The 19134-nt window shown below is 37.6% G+C and overlaps 2 protein-coding genes across 6 annotated transcripts in view; one reads left to right on the top strand and one right to left on the bottom strand.

Moving 5' to 3' along the window:
- ZBTB41 (zinc finger and BTB domain containing 41) overlaps window positions 1-9202 on the bottom strand; it is a 50093-nt gene extending 40891 nt beyond the window's left edge. For 2 of the 3 annotated variants that reach the window (XM_003823079.5, XM_034943099.3), the window contains exons 1-2: window positions 8979-9202; window positions 7110-8346 (exon numbers count right to left, since the gene is read on the bottom strand). In XM_003823079.5, coding sequence (XP_003823127.1) covers window positions 7110-8229 — 1120 coding nt within the window. In that variant the 5' untranslated portion in view covers window positions 8230-8346; window positions 8979-9202. Of the gene's footprint in view, window positions 1-7109; window positions 8347-8467 lie in introns of all 3 variants that reach the window. The other variant, XM_034943092.3, reaches the window with a different exon arrangement.
- Window positions 9203-9279: 77 nt separating this feature from the next.
- Window positions 9280-19134, top strand: part of CRB1 (crumbs cell polarity complex component 1) — a 281528-nt gene continuing 271673 nt past the window's right edge. For 2 of the 3 annotated variants that reach the window (XM_055110126.2, XM_055110111.2), the window contains exon 1: window positions 9280-9342. The gene's annotated coding sequence lies outside the window, so the exon portion shown is untranslated. The remainder of the gene's footprint in view (window positions 9343-19134) is intronic. The other variant, XM_034943059.3, reaches the window with a different exon arrangement.

Raw genomic sequence — 19134 nt, 5'->3', positions numbered from 1 at the left:
TTTAGCAAAAGATCAATTCATCATTTAAGATTTATTATGTTCATATTTTCGGTATCTCTGTGGGTCCATACACCTGGATATGGATACTGGCTCTCTAAATAGAGGGTTACGTGACCTTGGACAAGTAACCTCTATATGCCTCAAATCTTCCTCATCTGAAAAACTGTGATAATAACAGAATTTACCTAATAGAACTGTTGTAATAATAAACAAATTCATACACATAATGCACTTACAACAGTGTCGAACACAGAAGTTATCAATTACTGTTGTCTATTATTATTACTGGGTAATCCGTGTACTGTGAATATGCACATCTAGTAATTTGAATTAGAAATTTTGAAATATATTTCCAAGCAAAAGGCAATAAAAATAGGAAAATAAATCAACATGAAAGGTAACTCTTAATTAAAAACTTAGCTTTGCTCTCTCCTGAAAAATAAATGTATAAATAAATTTTTCTTCAGGTGAAAACTAATGTGAAAGTATAGCATTTCAGTCATATACTTTAAAAAGGATACATCCTATGTATAACATGAAAATTATGAAAAATCCAAAATATTCCAAGGCCACTGAGGAAAGATATAATCATAATTATGTGTCTACCCAATAAAATAAAATAAATTCAATAATTTAGTAAATATATATACAACTGATTTTATTAAGCAAGTAATATCATATTTTCTAAAAATAATAAAAAAACTGAGGAAAGGAAACCAATGTATTTCCTTAAGGTAAGGGAAGGATGTTAATCACAAGCAAAGAAAACAGAAGTACAATGAAAAATTAGGTATTTAGGTGTAGAACATAGTAATGGTATATGCATATCTGATATGCATATAGTCAGAAAACTCAGTCAATATTTAGGCATCTCCTAAATTAGCTGCGCGATTTTAATCAAGCTAATAATTTAACCTCTCTTTACTTGAGTTAGTAACACTTCATGGGGTTGTGAGAAGTAAATACGTTAACAAATACACACAACAACACTTAAAACATCCTGGCACAGCCAGGCACGGTGGCTCATGCCTGTAATCTCAGCACTTTGGGAGGCCAAGGTGGGTGAACACTTGAGGTCATGAGTTTGAGACCAGCCTGGCCAGCATGGCAAAACCCCAACTCTACAAAAAAACAAAAACAAGAAAACAAAACAAAAAAAAAACCCAGCACATAGTAAGCACTAATAAATATTAACTGTCATCATTATTATCATATGGGTTACTAGTCATAATATGGACATGTAGGTATACCTCAAATATAAACATGGATACATCTGATTTATGAATATCTGTTATAACAAATCAAACTAGGGTTTCAGCTCTCTGATAACATTGGATACACTTGGCTCTTTCCCCTTGCCACTGCTAAAATTGCTTAGTATCTCAGTTCCCTCTCTGCTACTGCTAGAGTATACTCAACCATTTACACATACATGTACACATCCTACCACCACCACCTCCCCCGCTGTGTTCAAGGAATCAGACCAAATACTGGGAAAAGACAGAGGTCACTATATGGGTTTTTAGGTATTCCTTTATTGTGAAAGTTTTCACATTTCAGTTTTAACTCACCTTTTAAATTATGTAAATAATCATACTGATATTTAAAAAACTGTAAAATCAAAAGTATACAGTCTGATTTTTTAATAACTAAACTTGTAAGTGATTTTTGGAACAGGTCCATTTTTAACTGGGGATTGACTGTGCATGTTTAGCACAGATTCTCAAGATTGAAAGACAACTTATCAACCTCCTAATGCTTAAATCTTCTCATCTTTCTTTCTTTTTTTTTGAGATGGAGTTTTGCTCTTGTCCAGGCTGGAGTGCACTGGCGCGATCTCAGCTCACTGCAACCTCTGCCTCCCAGGTTCAAGAGATTCTCCTGACTCAGCCTCCTGAGTAGCAGGGATTGCAGGCACATGCTACACGCCCAGCTAATTTTTTGTATTTTTAGTAGACACGGGGTTTCATCATATTGGTCAGGCTGGTCTCGAACTCCTGACCTCAGGTGATCCGTCCACCTCGGCCTCCCAAAGTGCTGGGATTACAGGCAGGAGCCACTGCGCCTGGACCTCATTTTTATTTCTAACAAAAGTAGCAGCATAATAAAAATCTTAAAGTATGAAAAATTTTTCAACAAATCATTTACTTGCTATGAAAATGTCTTTGCTGAAAAGATGTTAAATTAATAATTAGCAGCATTCTCCCTCTATTTAAAATTGAGAATTTCTTCTATGCATGCAAATAAAAATTAAGTTACTTATGGCTAAATACTGAAGTCATTGAAATGGCAGTTATATTAAAAATTAAAATCACTTTGACTAGTAAGCTTCCATTTCCCTACAGACCAGGAGAGATAAAGATTTAAGCAAGAAAAAAAAAAAAAAAAGAAGAAGAAGGAAGTTTGGGAATTTAAACTGAAATAGCCAAATTTAGAAAAATCTCATGATTTTTTTAAAAACCATTTTAAATAAATTCAGCCAAATCAAGCAGACCAATGATAATACAGAAATTTGAGTAAGTAAAATAATTTTTTAGTTATTAATTCAAATTTTATGCACTTAGGCTTTGCATGGCCTGTTATTGCCATGGATTTGAATTTCTGAACAAGAACAGGAGAGACAACTTTTGACGGAATGCTGGACCCAGAAGAGCTAAGTAGATCTCTACAGACTAGTGGGAAAATATATGTTAATCTTCGATTTTCATGTTTAAATCATTTGGTAGGGTTTTTTCTTTGTTTTCGTTTTGTTTTGTTTTTTGCCAGGGGGAGGGCACTCCTCAGCACAAACAGTAAACATCTACAACTGTTTCTCTACTTTTATGGAGTGGGGCATTCAATAATAATGTATAAATCAAAATGTTCACTTAAAACTTATCAAAGTTTCAATTTCAAAAACAGTATTCCTTCACAGAATATTAAACTACACCCAAGCATTCCTGATCCTGAACAGAAAATACATAACATTTTATAACATAAGAAATTTTATCCACAGCATTTTTCTGAACTGAATCCCAATATGAATCATGTCTCAAATCAGAAGTCATAAATTAAAGATATTTTCACATGAACAAATTTGACTTTATACAGAGTTTACTCCCACATGGGTCATATAAAATTACCAATGTTAGATTTTGTATGCAGTTTTTACAAAGAGAAATATCACCAGATGAGTTCATTATATATCTGATATTGCTACATCTTAAAATGTACCTTGAAATATTCATATGTTACTCTAAAGAATATGTAATTAAAATACTTAGCCTTAGAGAGTTGTGCCATTGTTATAACCCTTTTCTATTAAGAACTAAGTGGAATATCTGCACGATGGACTAGTCACATTTTTTTTTAAAGGTATAAAACATGTTCTACCTCTAGAAGAGATTGTGAATTTAATCTAATGAAAGATTTTAGTTCTCTGTGGAAACAATAAAAAAGATGAATTATCCAAATTTTCTCTCTCACCCCATCTGTCATCTCCCTATTTTTGCCTGTTTATCCACTAGGTTTTTGGTATAAGGGGAAAGGTCAAAGGACTCTTATTTGCATGATAATTTGCTGAGAGGAAGACAGCCGGTAGCCTAAGGAAAAATATAACTGGAAGAAAGGATAAAAGATGCAAAGTAATGGAATCAAATTAGTAGATTACTTATTGTGGAACTAATGGTTCCAGCAGAAGGTCTCAAAGCTTATGCATCTCTCATAAACCCACCCCAAAGAAGCCAAGTTAGAAGCTTAAAGAAGGCTAATTGGCTTCTTACAAGCCCAAAGTCAAGCCAGATACCAACTTTTCAACTTAGTTCAAATAAACAAGTGCTTACTAAAAATTTATTTGAAATGACCTGAGATGTTACAAAGAATACTAGCCAAGAGTAAGATACATAACCTCCAGGCTCACAATCTAAGACAGATAAATACCCCAAAATCTGGGTGGCATTTTAAAATTCTACGAAAGGAATGTGGATGATATGAGAATGATGGGAAGGTGGCGCTCGAACTCCTGTGTTGTTATTTTTTAAAATAAACTGTACTTCTAATAATAAAGATGGTAAGAGAGGACACTTAAGACACATGGATCTTCTGCTACATATTCTTTTCATTCTACCCATCACCAGTCTACTTAGTCTACATTCAATGTATCATAACTCTCTGCTTTACTCTCATTCTACATCCCACTCCCAATGCCACTCATCTTCCAAGTCTAAGCTACATTATCATTCTGGTCCTTTGTTATATGCTCCTTCTTGTCTCTCTGGCTCTTTTTTCATCCCTTTTTCCAATTTCCTTCTCCACACTGAAGCCACCATGATCTTTCTAAAATTCTTATAGGCCATGGTTTCCTTTGTAAAATTCTTTTCAACAGTCCCTATCACCTACTGAATAAAGTCTAGTCTAGTTAAATTAGATTGTCCAAAGTATACACCTCTGTAGAACATACAAGACATACAAAATCTGACCACCACTTTCTTGCCCACCTTCATCTCCTGTTATTTTCATTATGCCTCCCTGACCACCCTGAAACCACTCACACTTGAGCAATTTCCAGAATACAACATACCTCAATGCCTTTGCACATGCTGGTCCTTCTGTCTTGTAAACTGTTCCCTATTCTTTGAGTCTCAGCTCAAATACTATCTGCTCTGAGACACTTCTCCTGATTTCCTTAGTCTTCTATACTTATCCTGATAAAATTATCTTTATTGTAACATGATTGTGTTTTTTCATGTACCCATTAAACTCTAAGGTTCTTGATGACAGAGAATATATCATTTCATATTTGTTTAATAATGTTTGGCAGCTTAGAGACAATAAATATGCTAGAACACCTACATTTTGTGCAATATTTTAAGTGATTCCCTAGAATTACCCCATTTAATCCTCATAATAACCTTTCCCTACCCCATGAGAAGGTACTATTAGCATCACATTAGCATCATCTCACTTTACTTATGATGAAACAAAAACACAGACAGGTTAAGTAACTCACCCAAGAACAGGATTCCAAAAAACCCAAGCAGTCTTATATTACTATAACTCAGGCTTTTTAACTAGCGATATATGAATAAGATATAGATAGATATAGATATAGATACACTAAGGTAATAGAGATGAGAAACTACTGGTGAAAAGCAAGCAGCAGGGCTAAACAAAAAAGAGGAATGGGTAGAAGAGTGACATAATGTAAAATACATTCAGAAAGGTCAGTCAGAAATAAACCTACAATGTGACCTACTGATTCCCACAATTACCTGGGCTGAACTTGGAAAAAAAGGAAGGGGAAGGGGAAGGGGACAGGAGGGAGAGAGGGAGGGAAGGAGGGAGGGAGGGAGGGAGGGAGCGAGGGAGGGAGGAAGGAAGGAAGGAAGGAGCAAAATGTCCTCCTCTTAGTACATCAGCACCTCAATCTTGAGCAGTGTTTTCCCAAATTGTGCAGAAAACTCTAGTTTCCTAGGATGCTCAAAGAAGTACCTCCAAAGTATCTTGCGGTAAAATGATTTAAGGAAATACTGGGTTAAGCAAAATCAACAGGTTTCTTTACTAAAGAATTGGGCAGTTAAAACCGATTGTGAATTATGTAGTTCCCAATCTTACTTGAACACAGAAGCCTTCTCTTACATAGCATGTCACGGGACTAATGTTCAGTGGGACAGTTTGAGATATTTGTGTTGCACCTACAATACCATTTGTGAACTCATCCCTATTCACTCATCTCCAAGTCAAATTAAGACAATTAAGGCAGAATACAGGAAGCATGCACTAAGAGTACAAAGTCTAAGAAGTCTATCGGAAAGATGCAATGTTCTCAGGTACTTCAACCCAAAAGCTGTTCTCACCTCTATACATATCTTCACAGTATTTGTTTACAGTTCTACAACAGCATTTTATCCAGTCTAACTTTAACAACTTACTTGTATACATATGCTCTTGGAATTGTTACTGAAGAAGTTATTTTATTCATGTTTACACACAGCCTCAGTTAAAATATTAATAATTATTATATTAGATTGTCCAAAGTATTCTGATTCAGAGAGAAAATTATTCCAAAAAACATTATAAAAAGCAAAAAGCAGATACCACTGTTATGTCAGCGTATAATGCAACATCTTTTTACAGCAAATGATCACCAATTCCTTATAAAACCAATTTCCGCCTATATCAATAACATAAGTAAGTTAACACTGTAAGACATATGGGGATATATTAAACTGGGTACGTAATTTCTACCAGGTCAGATTGCACTAATTTTTTTTTATCATTATATGTGGTAGAATATATTTCACAATTTCATAACTTCAATTTACCTGGAAGCTTAATTGTTGCAACTGAAAAGTGTACATTAGAACAGTTCATCTCAGACACTTCCAAGAATTATCTTACCTAGCAAATATTAGACAACTTGAAATTAAACATGTACTGACATAAAACTTAAAGTGATAGACTACATTTCCTACAAATTCTTTTCTAAAAGAAAAAAAGTTGATGTATTCATTATTATAACAACCAAAGCTTCTTGGCCTTTTGGCTAAAGTCACATGTATAATATAACCAGAGTGCTACTAACTAGGATACTACCTAAAGTCTCTATCTACAGTATTAAATTACATTCATTTCAATTTTATCCTTCACCATAGTTTAATATAAAACATCTCCTTTCTATTAATTAGTGCTAGATACTGGAAAAGTGACAACATTTATAACTTATATATTACCATGCACGGGGAAAACAGTATACACATTATTAAATCTAATATAATCCACTTTTTTAATGAGTTAAAAATAGTATTTATCACTGGAATTAAACCGGCATATAAATCAAAGCTCTACATGACAATTATTGACACTCTGGAGTCTTTCATAGCAAATACATGATCTAATGATGTGTCACTCGGACATGAAGAAAAGTAAAGGCTAATATAAATACTTAAATTAATTCCTGAATCACAACAACTTTAAAGTAACAGGATAAACATTATTGAAAACCAAGGTATTCTCCCTACTTAAGCAGTCTTTTTAGAAGTTACTTTCCAAGTTTAGTTTTTATTTATCACCTTTAAAATATCCATGAAAAGTAAGTGATTAGAGATAGAAAACCAGTTTTCTTTTCTTACCTATTCGGTCAAATGTTTTATCACATTTAGGACACTGCAATATTTTTTTGTTGCTGTTCTGAATGACTACTGGAGTTAACCCCTCATGAACATTTCCTACAGAATCACCAGCCTCAGGTTCTTCTTCTGCATCATTATGATCCTTTTCACTTTGTTCTTCAATGTCAGAGTACTCATCTGACATCTCCTCCTCTAGCTCATCTTCTTCAGCATTATATTCACTTCCAGGGTCCTCAGAATCATTTCTATCTGACTTTTCCTTATCAAAATTTTCTTGATTCAAATTGTCTGACCCATCACCACTTTCCTGTTCATCATCACTGGTGTCATCAAACTTAACAGGGCACTTCCGATTCCTTTTTGATCTTCTTGCGGAGAAACTTCTCTCCAGCATTTTTAACCCATGTTTTTTCCCTAATAAAAGGGACCTATGGGTTTTAGCCAAATGATTCTCTAAAGACTTTTTATAACAAAAATGTCTACTACAGAATTTGCACTGATGATTATTTGATAGTCTTCCAGTTAATTCATTTAGTGTTTCTTCTGGTGATGACTTTTCAGTTAGCTCTGAATGAAAAGGGGCAACATTTTCGTTATTTAACAACTTCACTGCATCTATAATGTCCAAAAATTTTGCAGCCTCTAAAACAAGAGGTATTTCATATTTGTACACAAAAAATTCTGATGTGTAAAGAAATTCAAGTAAATGCTGAAAAACTGAATGTGTTACGTGATCCAGGGTGACAACATCAGTGCTTGGATTTTTGCTCAAACACGCATGAAAATAACTGCTGCCGACAGCAACGACTACTTTATGTGCACTAAATTCTTTTCCTTCCACTATGATAAGTAAATCACAAAAAGATGGTTGCTTCTGCCTATCATCATTTAAATATTTTAGCAAATTCTTATTATACTGCAAAGAACTTAAAAGCTTTCTCTGATCTGGAGAGGGAGGAAGTTCCTGGTAACAGTGAAGAGCTTCAGGAGTTGGTCTTCCTGCAGAATGAGTATAGGTCACTTGGTCACACTCCACTGCAACATTTCCTTCTGAAGAATCTTTATGATAGCCTAGATGGATCTTCTCAAGATTTGAAGTAACCTTTCTCCTCTTCTTCATTGCAGTACAGCAATTTCAGAACAAGAAACTTCATAAGTGTCTTAAGTGATTTATAAAGGAAAACTAGATTGTCTTGGATAACAGCTTCTGAAGGGGCGTGCCCAAGGGTTTCATGGTCTGCAAAAGAGTGAGAACCACGTAAAATAACTCCATGGCAAAGCAATGCTAAATCAGCCAACGGCAATCATCAACGAATTCTTTCTAATTATAACTGAATGATGATAAAATCACAGCTTACACTCATTCGTGGCAAAGATTTTGGGGCGGAGAACAAGGAGGGCCGGGTTTAGAAAAGGCAGCCAACAAAAGAATAATTTTAAAGGAACCCAGGCACACCTTCCAGGCCTGATTCACGAACAGGGTGAAAATACCCGGGCAGAAATGGGAGAGATCTTCCAAGATCGTTGACGGTGCGGGCTGAGGAGGCTGAAGTCGTGGTTTAGGGGTGCTGGGATGGTGACAATAAGGCCGTGGCGGCCGCGAGATACGAGTCTCTCCATTAACATGCTTTCCTCGGGCGGGCAAGGCACAGCTCTTCAGGAATAGAGAGCGTCCCTCAGCCAAAGCCACCCGGTGAGAGACGGCCCCAGGAGGGGCGCAGAGCAGAAGTGGGGTCAACCAGAGAGACGACTAAAGGAAGCAGAAGAGCTTTCCCAGGCCCTGGCAAGGCGGAGAATGCGCTTGTAGTCGGCGATCCCGCTACCCTTCCCACCCAGTTTCCCTGGGAAAACGCCCCACAGATCCATTACCGGGAACCCAAGGCTCCCCCGCTGGCTCCCAGCAGCTGAGCTCCACTCTGGGCGCGCTCGCTCCTGCGCCTACCCACTTCCGGGTTCAGCCCCCCACCTCACCACCCCCTCCCCTCCCTCCGCTCCTTCCCCTCCCAGAGCTCCGCCGCCTCCGCAGCCACCGAACACGTCCACCGCTCGCGCAGCCTCCAAGCCCTCCTGAGAGACCGGCGCGCGGCCCTGCGCGAACGAGTGCGCATGTGCGCGCACGCCGCTTTACGCATGCTCCTTAAGTTCCCCGTGCTCCCTCAGAGACCCTAGCTACACGCCGAATCCGTTACTCCGGGTTTTCGCAGTGGCTCGGTGGCCTACCCCGATCGAAACCGTGAGGCTTTTGCTGAGGGAGGGCAATGGGAGAGGGGAGGATGGACGCAGAGTTTAGAAGTAGTTTGCCGAGGTGCAGTCGCACGAATGGATTTCATCCTCACTGGTGTATTTAATAGTTTGTAATCTACCAAACAGCAACTGCCAGAAGCCAGTCCCAGCTAACCTACTGGCGTGCACGAAAGAACCCAGCGATGCTGATCTCGTTTCGTTATTTTTCTGACTTAAACGGTTGAATCTAAACGCGATTACTAAGAAAAAAAATTTTATACCTATCATTGTACACAGAAAAAAAATAGAAAAATGTTTATATAAGCGTAAAGTTGGTAGGACAGGAAAGGAAGCCGAAACAAAAAGTAAAGAAAAATCCGCAAGGACAACTTTTGGAGCTAGTGCCTGAGATTTTGGATTTCTGAGTCCCAGGAGGTGCTGATATCATTTATCTGAGGACTCGTATTATGAAGAGCAAGGTCCTAGAGCGTGTGATTTTAGAGGCATAAGGAATATAAGATGAAGGCAGAGACAAAGTAGGATGGGTGGCCTAATTTTCTTCCCCCACCCTCTCGTCCCTCCCATACACATATAACCTGACAACTAGAAGGGCCGCACTCCATGGAAGAACTCCTGCAGAGGTGGACTCCCCACCGGCAAACAGGAGGAGGCTATGAAGAAACTTGCCTGTCTCCGATTTTCTTGGGAGTTGAAAAAATAAAATTTTTAAGCCTTTCATGAAAATTCCTAGCAAAAACTCACATTCACATGGATTTGCACAAAGATTCATATCACCTGTGAGACTCATCCCACAAAAACTAGCCACACTGAAAAGAGAGAAAAATGTAAAACCAAGATAGAAAAAGGATGGTAGTCTGCAGATATTGCAATTATCAGAAACAAGTATATTTAAAGAAATAAAGGAAAATGAAAAAATTATCAAAAATAACTAAGCAGATTAAAAGAATAATTTAGAAGTGAAAGCTATCATTATCTTAGTACTTAGAACGTTGATGGAAATGTGTTTTTATTGAAACAGAAGGGCTGATCCAAGACAGAAAAATATAAATCCAAAGAAATAGAAAAAATTCTGATAAGAGCAAATAATGAAATAGTGAAATATACAATAAAGAGAACCAATAGAACAAAAATTTGGGTGTTGGGATATGTAAAAGGTTTAGAAACTTTTGCAAAGATTTGATATTGCCAGTTTTACCCAACTCTTCAAAAAATTTAAAATGGGTGGCAGGGGCAGGTCACATCTCATGAGACAAGCATAATGATTATACCCAAACTTGAAAATACGTTGCAGGAAATGAACATTATAGGTCAAACTCATAAAATTAGGTGCAAAAATCGTAGACCTACAAGTGATGTGTTTGTGGTGTGTGTGTGTGTGTGACGGAGAGAGAGAGAGATACAACTGAATTGGATTTAATAAAGGAATGAAAGATTTAGTTAGCATTTAAAAATAAACGTGTAATTCTTCGTATTAACAGAATGAAAGATGAAAACCATTGATCATCTCAATAGATGCAGAAAAATATTTGATAAATTTAACACGATTTTTAAAAAGTCTCAAGGATTAGAAAATGGCTTAATATAAATAGAAGCTACTGAAAAATTTTTAAGTGGAGCAAATATCACACTTAATGAAAGATTGAAAACTTCCACGGAATTTGAGAATAAACCAAGTATGCCTTCTATCATTACTTGACTTTTTTTTCTTTTTTTGAGACAGTCTCGCTCTGTCACCCAGGCTGGAGTGCAGTGGTGCTATCTTGGCTCACTGCAACCTCCGCCTCCCGGGTTTAAGCAATTCTCCTGCCTCAGCCTCAGCCTCCCGAGTAGTGTGACTACAGGCGCATGCTACCACACCGGGCTAATTTTTGTATTTTTAGTAGAGAGGGGCTTTCATTATGTTGGCCAGGCTGGTCTTGAACTCCTGACCTCAGGTGATCCACCCGCCTTGGCCTCCCAAAGACCTGGGATTATAGGTGTGAGCCATGGCGACTGGCCTACTTGACATTTTAATAGAGGCCTTACCTAGGAGAAATAAGCATAAGTAAGAAATAGAATGTGTAAGTTTTGGAAAGGAAGACTAAAATTAATCATTATATGTTTTAAGTATGTTGGTGACATATTTAGATATTTAGAAAAAATGGTTTTAAATCCTATGGATTAATTACTTTTGACTTTTTAATTTCAATATGTTTGGGGGAACAGGTGGTATTTGGTTACGTGAATAAGTTCTTTAGTGGTGATTTCTGAGATTTTGGTGCACCCATCATCCAAGTAGTACACACTATACCTAATGTGTAGCCTTTTATCCCTCACCCCCCCCACCCTTTCCCTGAATCCCCAGAGTCCATTGTATTATTCTTATGCCTTTGCATCCTCATAGTTTAGCTCCCACTTATGAGTGAAAACATATGATATTTGGTTTTCCATTCCTGAGTTACTTCACTTAGAATAATAGTCTCCAATCCATGTTGCTGCGAATGCCATTATTTTGTTCCTTTTTATAGCTGAGTAGTAATCCATAATATATATGTATACTACAATTTCTTTATCTACTCATTGATTGATGGGCACTTGGGCTGGTTCCATATTTTTGCAATTGCGAATTGTGATGCTACAAGCCTGCGTGTGCAAATATATTTTTCATATAATGACTTCTTTTCCTCTGGGTAGATCCCCAGGAGTGGGATTGCTGGATTAACTGGTAGTTCTTTAAGGAATCTCCTCCGCTTTTCCATAGCGGTTGTACTAGTTCACATTCCCACCAGTAGTGTAAAAGTGTTCCCTTTTCACCATGTCCCAGCCAACATCTATTATTTTTTGATTTTTTTATTATGGCCATTCTTGCAGGATTAAGGTGGTTTCACATTGTGCTTTTGATTTTTATTTCCCTGATCATTAGTGATGTTGAGCATTTTTTCATATGTTTGTTGGCCATTTGTGTATCTTCTTTTGAGGATTATCTATTCATGTCTGTAGCCCACTTTTTGATGGAAATTTACCAATTTGTTTGAGTTCCTTGTAGATTCTGGATATTAGTCCTTCATCAGATGTAGAGATTTTGAAGATTTTCTCCCACTCTGTGGGTTGTCTGTATACTCTGCTGATTGTTTCTTTTGCTGTGCAGAAAATTGTAGTTTAATTAAACCCCATCTATTTATCTTTGTTTTTGTTGCATTTGCTTTTGGGTTCTTGGTCATGAAGTCTTTGCCTAAGCCAATGTCTATAAGAGTTTTTCCAATGTTATCTTCTAGAATTTTTATGGTTTCACGTCTTAGATTTAAGTCTTTGATCCATCTTGAGTTAATTTTTTTATAAGGTGAGAGATGAGGATCACCTCCTTGGTTAGGTGTATTCCTAAGAATTTTATTTTATTTTTTTGCAGCTATTGTAAAAGGGGTTGAGTTACTGATTTGATTCTCAGCTTGGACGCTGTTGGTGTATAGCAAAGCTACTGATTTGTGTACATTAATTTTATATCCTAAAACTTTGCTTAATTCATTTATCAATTCTAGGAGCTTTTTGGAGTAATGTGTAGGGTTTTCTAGGTATCATATCATCAGCAAGCAGCAACAGTTTGACTTCTTCACTGATTTGGATGTCCTTTATTTATTTCTCGTCTGATTGTTCTGGCTCAGACTTCCAGTACTGTGTTGAATGGAAGTGGTGAGAGTGGGCATCGTTATTTTGTTCCAGTTCTCAGGGGGAATGCTTTCAACTTTTCCCCATTCAATATAATGTTGGCTGTGAATTTGTCGTAGACAGTTTTTATTATGCTAAGGTATGTCCCTTCTATGCCGATTTTGCTGAAGGTTTCAATCATAAAGGGATGCTGGATTTTGTAAAATGCATTTTCTGTGTCTAAATAAGATGATCATGTGACTTTTGTTTTGAATTCTGTTTATGTGGTGTATCACATTTATTGACTTGCGTATGTTAAACCATCCCTGCATCTCTGGTATGAAACCCATTGGATCATGGTGGATTATCTTTTCCATATGCTGTTGGATTTGGTTAACTAGTATTTTGTTGAGGATTTTTGCATCTGTTTTCATCAGGGATATTGATCTGTAGTGTTCTTTTTCTGTTATATCCTTTCCTGGTTTTGGTATTAGGGTGATACTGGCTTCATAGAATTATTTAGGGAGGATTCTCTCTTTCTCTGTCTTGTGGAATAATGTCAATAGGATTGGTACCAATTTCTCATTCAATGTCTGATAGAATTCAGCTGCGAATCCATCTGGTCCTGGACTTTTTTTTTTTTTTTTTGTAGGCAGTTTTTAAATTACCATTTCAATTTCACTACTTGTTATTGGTCCCTTCAGAGTTTCTAATTCTTCCTGGTTTAAACTGGGAGGGTTGTACATTTCCAGGTATTTATCCATCTCCTCTAGGTTTTCTAGTTTATGCACATAAAGATGTACACAGTAGCCTTCAATGATCTTTTGTATTTCTGTGGTATCAGCTGTAATATCTCCCATTTCATTTCTAATTGTGCTTAATTTGATCTTCTCCTTTTTCTTGTTTAACCTCCTCACTAGTGGTCTATCAATTTTATTTATCTTTTCAAAGAACCAGCTTTTTGTTTTATTTATCTTTTGTATTTTTTTGTTTCAATATCATTTAGTTCTGCTCTGATCTTTGTTACTTCTTTTCTTCTGCTGGGTTTAGTTTTGGTTTGTTCTTGTTTCTTTAGTTCCTTGAGATGTGACCATAGATTGTCTATTTGTGCTCTTTTAGACTTTTCGATGTAGGCATTTAAGGCTATGAACTTTCCTCTTAGCACTGCTTTTGCTGTATCCCAGAGGTTTTGATAGGTTGTGTCACTGTTATTGTTCAGTTCAGAGAATTTTTAAATTTCTATCTTGATTTCATTGTTGACCCAATGATCATTCAGGAGCAAGTTATTTAATTTCCATGGTTTTGAGGGTTTCTTTTGGAGTTGATTTCTAATTTTATTTAACTGTGATCTGAAAGAGTACTTTTATAATTTCAGTTTTCTTAAATTTATTGAGACTCATTTTGTGGCCTATCATATGGTCTGTCTTGGAGAATGTACCATGTGCTGATAATATATTCTGTAGTTGTTGGGTAGAATGTTCTGTAAATATCTTTTAAGTCCATTTGTTCTAAAGTATAGTTTAAATCCATTTTTTCTTTGTTTAATTTCTGTCTTGATAACCTGTCTAGTGCTGTCAGTGGAGTATTGAAGTCCCCCAATATTACTGTGTTGCCATCTATCTCATTTCTTAGGTCTAGTAGTAATTGTTTTGTAAATGTAGAAGCTCCAGTATTAGGTGTATGTATATTTAGGACTGTGATATTTTCCTGTTGGACAAGGCCTTTTATCATTATATAATTTCCCTCTTTGTCTTTTTTAACTGCTGTTGCTTTAAAGTTTGTTTTGTCTGATATATGGATAGCTATTCCTCCTTGCTTTTGGTGTCCATTTGCATGGAATATCTTTTTCCAGCCCTTCCTTATATGTTGAGTCTCTTGAAAACAGCAAACACTTGGTTGGTGAATTCTTATCCATTCTGCCATTCTGTATCTTTTAAGTGGAGCATTTTGGCCATTTACATTCAACATTACTATTGAGATGTGAGGTACTATTCTATTCATTGTGCTATTTGTTGCCTGAATATCTTGCCTTTTTTTTTTTTTCATTGGGTTTTTATTTTATAGGTACTGTGAGATTTATGCTTTAAGGAGGTTTTATTTTGGTGTATTTTGAGGATTTGTTCCAAGATTTAGAGCTCTTTTTAGCAGTTCTTGTAGTGCTTGGTAGTGGTGAATTCTCTCAGCATTTGTTTGCCTGAAAAAAGACTGTATCTTTCCTTCAGTTATGAATCTTAGTTTTGCTGGATACAAAATTCTTGGCTGATAATTATTTTGTTTAAGGAGGGCAAAGATAGGGCCCCAATCTCCTCTAGCTTGTAGGGTTTCTGCTGAGAAATCTGCTGTTATTCTGATAGGTTTTCCTTCATGGGTTACCTGATACTTTTGCCTCATGGCTCTTAAGATTCTTTCCTTCATCTAGACTTTAGATAACTTTATGACTATGTGCCTAGGTGATTATCTTTTTGCAATAAATTTCCCAGGTGTTCTTTGAGCTTCTTGTATTTGGATGTTTATGTCCCTAGCAAAACTGGGGAAATTTTTTTTTGATTAGTCCCTTAAATGTGTTTTCCAAACTTTTAGATTTCTCTTCTTCCTTAGGAACACCAGTTATTCCTAGGTTTGGTCATTTAACATAATCCCAAACTTCTTGGAGGCTATGTTCTTTTTTTAAATTATTTTTTCTTTGTCTTGGTTGGATTGAGTTAATTCAAAAGCCTTGTCTTTGAGCTCTGAATTTCTTTCTTCTACCTGTTCAATTCTATTGCTGAGATTTTCCAGTGTATTTTGCATTTCTCTAAGTATGTCCTTCATTTCCAGAAGTTGTGATTTTTTTTTTATTTATACTATCTATTTCACTGAAGATTGTTCCCTTCATATCTTGTATCTGTTTTTATATTTCACTAAGTTGGACTTCACCTTTCTCTGGTACCTCCTTGATTACTTAATAATCAACTTTCTGAATTCTTTTTCTGGCAATTCAGAGTTTTCTTCTTGGTTTGGATCCATTGATGTTGAGCTAGTGTGATCTTTTTGTGTTGTTAAAGAACCTTGTTTTGCCATATTACCAGAATTGTTTTTCTGGTTACTTCTCTTTTGGGTAGACTATGTTAGAGAGAAGATCTGGGGCTCAAGGGCTGCTATTCAGATTCCTCCATCCCATGGAGTGCTCCCTTATTGTGGTGCTCTCCCCCTTCCCCTAGGTATGTGGTTTCCTCAGAGCCAAACTGCAATGATTTTTATTTTTCTTCTGGATGTAGCCACCCAGTGGAGCTACCAGGCTCCAGAAGTGTCTGCGCAGAGTCCTGTGATGTGAACTGTCTTCAGGTTTCTCAGCTGTGGATACCAGCTCCTGCTCTGGTGTAGGTAGCAGGGGAGTGAAGTGGACTCTGTGAGGGTACTTTGTTGTATTTTTATTAAATGTTCTGGTTTTCTGTTGGTTGGCCTCTAGCCAGGAGGTGATGCTTTCAAGACCACATCACCTCCGGTTGTGTGGGAAGGATACAAACTTGCCCTAGGCTCAGGCATTAGACGAGCCATAGAGCTCCCAAAGAACTATGTGCATTGTCTTTGGCTACCAGGGCAGGTAGAGAAAGACCATCAGGTGGGGGTAGGGTTAGGTGTGTCTGAGCTCCGACTCTCCTTGGTCAGTGTTTGCTGTGGCTGCTGTAGGGATGGGGGTGTGGTTCTCAGGCCAATGGAGTTACGTTCCCAGGGGAATTATGGCTGCCTCTGCTGCATGTAGGTCACCAAGAAAGTGAGAGAAAGCCGGCACTTACAGACCTCACCCCGCTCCCACACAGCCCAAAAGGCCAGTCTCACTTCCACCATGCCCTGCCAACAGCATCAAGTTTATTTCCAGATGGCATGTGAGCAGGGCTGAGAACTTACCCTAGGCTACTAGCCTCCCAACTGAGAAAGCAAGCACGGCTTTCAGGTTTCATGCCTCCCCATATGCCTCAGCTTCTGTGCTGTGTCTGCACTCCCGATTTGCTCCCTCTCCCAGGTTCTGTCCAGAAACTTTGCATTCAATCAAAATTGTTCAGCTGGAAGTTTCCTTCTCTTGCCATTTTTGTTTTGTTTTTGTTTTTGTTTTGTTTTGTTTGCTCTGTTGCCCAGGCTGGAGTTCAGTGGTGGCAATCTTGGCTCACTGCAACCTCCACCTCCCAGGCTCAAGCAGTTCTCCTGCCTTAGCCTCCTGAGTAGCTGGGACTACAGGCGAGTGCCACCATGCCTGGCTAATTTTTTTGTATTTTTAGTAAGGACAGGGTTTCCCCATGTTGGCCAGGCTGGTCTTGAACTTCTTACCTCAGGTTGTATGCCTGCCTCAGCCTCCCAAAGTGCTGGGATTACAGGTGTGAGCCACAACACCTGGCCTCTCCTGCGGTCTTTTCCCAGTTCCCCTGGCAGCCCTTTCCAAAAACCCGTGTGAGACAAAGTCAGAAATGGCTTCCCTGGGGACCAAGAATGTGCATAGGGCTCTTCTTGCTGCGTCTTCTACTCCTGTATTTTGCTCAGCTCTCTAAATTTGTCTCAGCTCCAGGTAATTCCAAATCCTTCCCCTGTGATCTGGACCTTCAGGTTCCCCAGTGGGGGTATGTATTTGGAGGCAGATGATCCCCCTTTTACACGTTCACACTTTGGGCATTCACAGTTTTTCCACTGTATCCCAGGGCAGCTATCTGCTTCTTTCAAAGGGTCTGTGAATTATCTCAGCTTTCCTGGTATGTTCCTATGGTAGTTCTTGGAGTAAAAGTTCACAATGTGAGCCTCCACACACTGCTCTGTCCATCCAAGTGGGAGCTGCAAGTTAGTCCTGCCCCCTATTCACCACTTTTTCCCTATGGAGAAATTATTAGTTAATGAAGTTGCAGGATGTAACATTGAAGTACAAAATGAAATAGTATTTACCAGTAACAACTGTGATGGTTCATTTTATTTGTCAACTTGGCTAGGCTGTGGTGCCCAATTATGTGGTCAAACACCCTGAGGATGTTGCTGTGGAGGGGTGTTTTATATGTGATTAACAGGCAAATAAGTAGACTTTGAGTAAAGAAAATTACCCTCCATAATGTGGTAGGCCTCATTCAATCAGTTGAAGGCCTTAAGAGCAAGGACAGTTTTCATGAAGCAAAAGAAATTATCTCCAGGAATTCAAGGTAGAAACCCTAACTAAGTTTTCAGCTTGCTGTCCTGCGGAATTCAGTCTCAAGACTGAAACATCAACTCTTACCAGGATTTCCCATCTGTGGACCTGTCCCACGGATTTCAGACTGGCCAGCCCCCACAATCATGTGAGCCAATTCCTTCCAGTCAATCAAACAATCAGTCTACCTATCTAAGAGCCTGTTGCTTCTGCTTGTCTGGAAAACCATGACTAATACACCAGCAATGAAAATTAAGAAAATAAAACTTGAAAACAATGTCATATGATTTCTTCATTCATGTAGTACCAACATCCATGTCTCTAAGATGCCAAAAGTTTTTGTCAGAGAAAGTAACAGGTGGGAGAAGGGCCCATAAGAGAGAGTATAGTCTGCAGAAGGCCAAGAAAGAAAGGAGAGCTACACACTCTAGAATCTCTTTCCAGTGTCTTCCTTTTGCTGATCTCTCATGGCCTTAACATCTTTAACAAGCTGTTTCACAAGTTTATTTCTAAAGATGAAAATGTTTTTCTTCATTTATTCAATAGAATATATATTGAGCAAATACTTTGTACCAGAAATATAACATTTTAAATAAGCTTAATCATAAACGGATGTTTTTCAGTAGCATCACAAACGTAAAATACCTGGAAGTGAAGCTAATGAATTATGTTCAACATTTATACACAATTCCCTATGACAGGGGCTGGAAAACTTTTTTATAAGAAGCAAATATGAAATATTTTAGTGTTTATCCCACTTTCTTCTGCATTCTAACAACACGTTAAAACTGTAAAAATTATTTTGCGAACCACACCAAATAAACCACAGGTTGGATTTGGCATACCAACAGCCATTGTTTCCTAACCACCACCTCTAAAACAGACTTCCGAGAAATTAAAGAAGACTTAATAATTGAAGAAATGTGCTTCCTTAGTCTGTGCCACTGTAATAAGACATCACAGATTGGGTAACTTATATACAATAGAAATTTATTTCTCACAGTTCTGAAGTCTGGG

Source organism: Pan paniscus, chromosome 1 (genome assembly GCF_029289425.2).
Source record: "Pan paniscus chromosome 1, NHGRI_mPanPan1-v2.0_pri, whole genome shotgun sequence".
Taxonomy (NCBI): Eukaryota; Metazoa; Chordata; class Mammalia; order Primates; family Hominidae; genus Pan; species Pan paniscus.
This window is presented reverse-complemented; position numbering and strand designations above follow the sequence as displayed.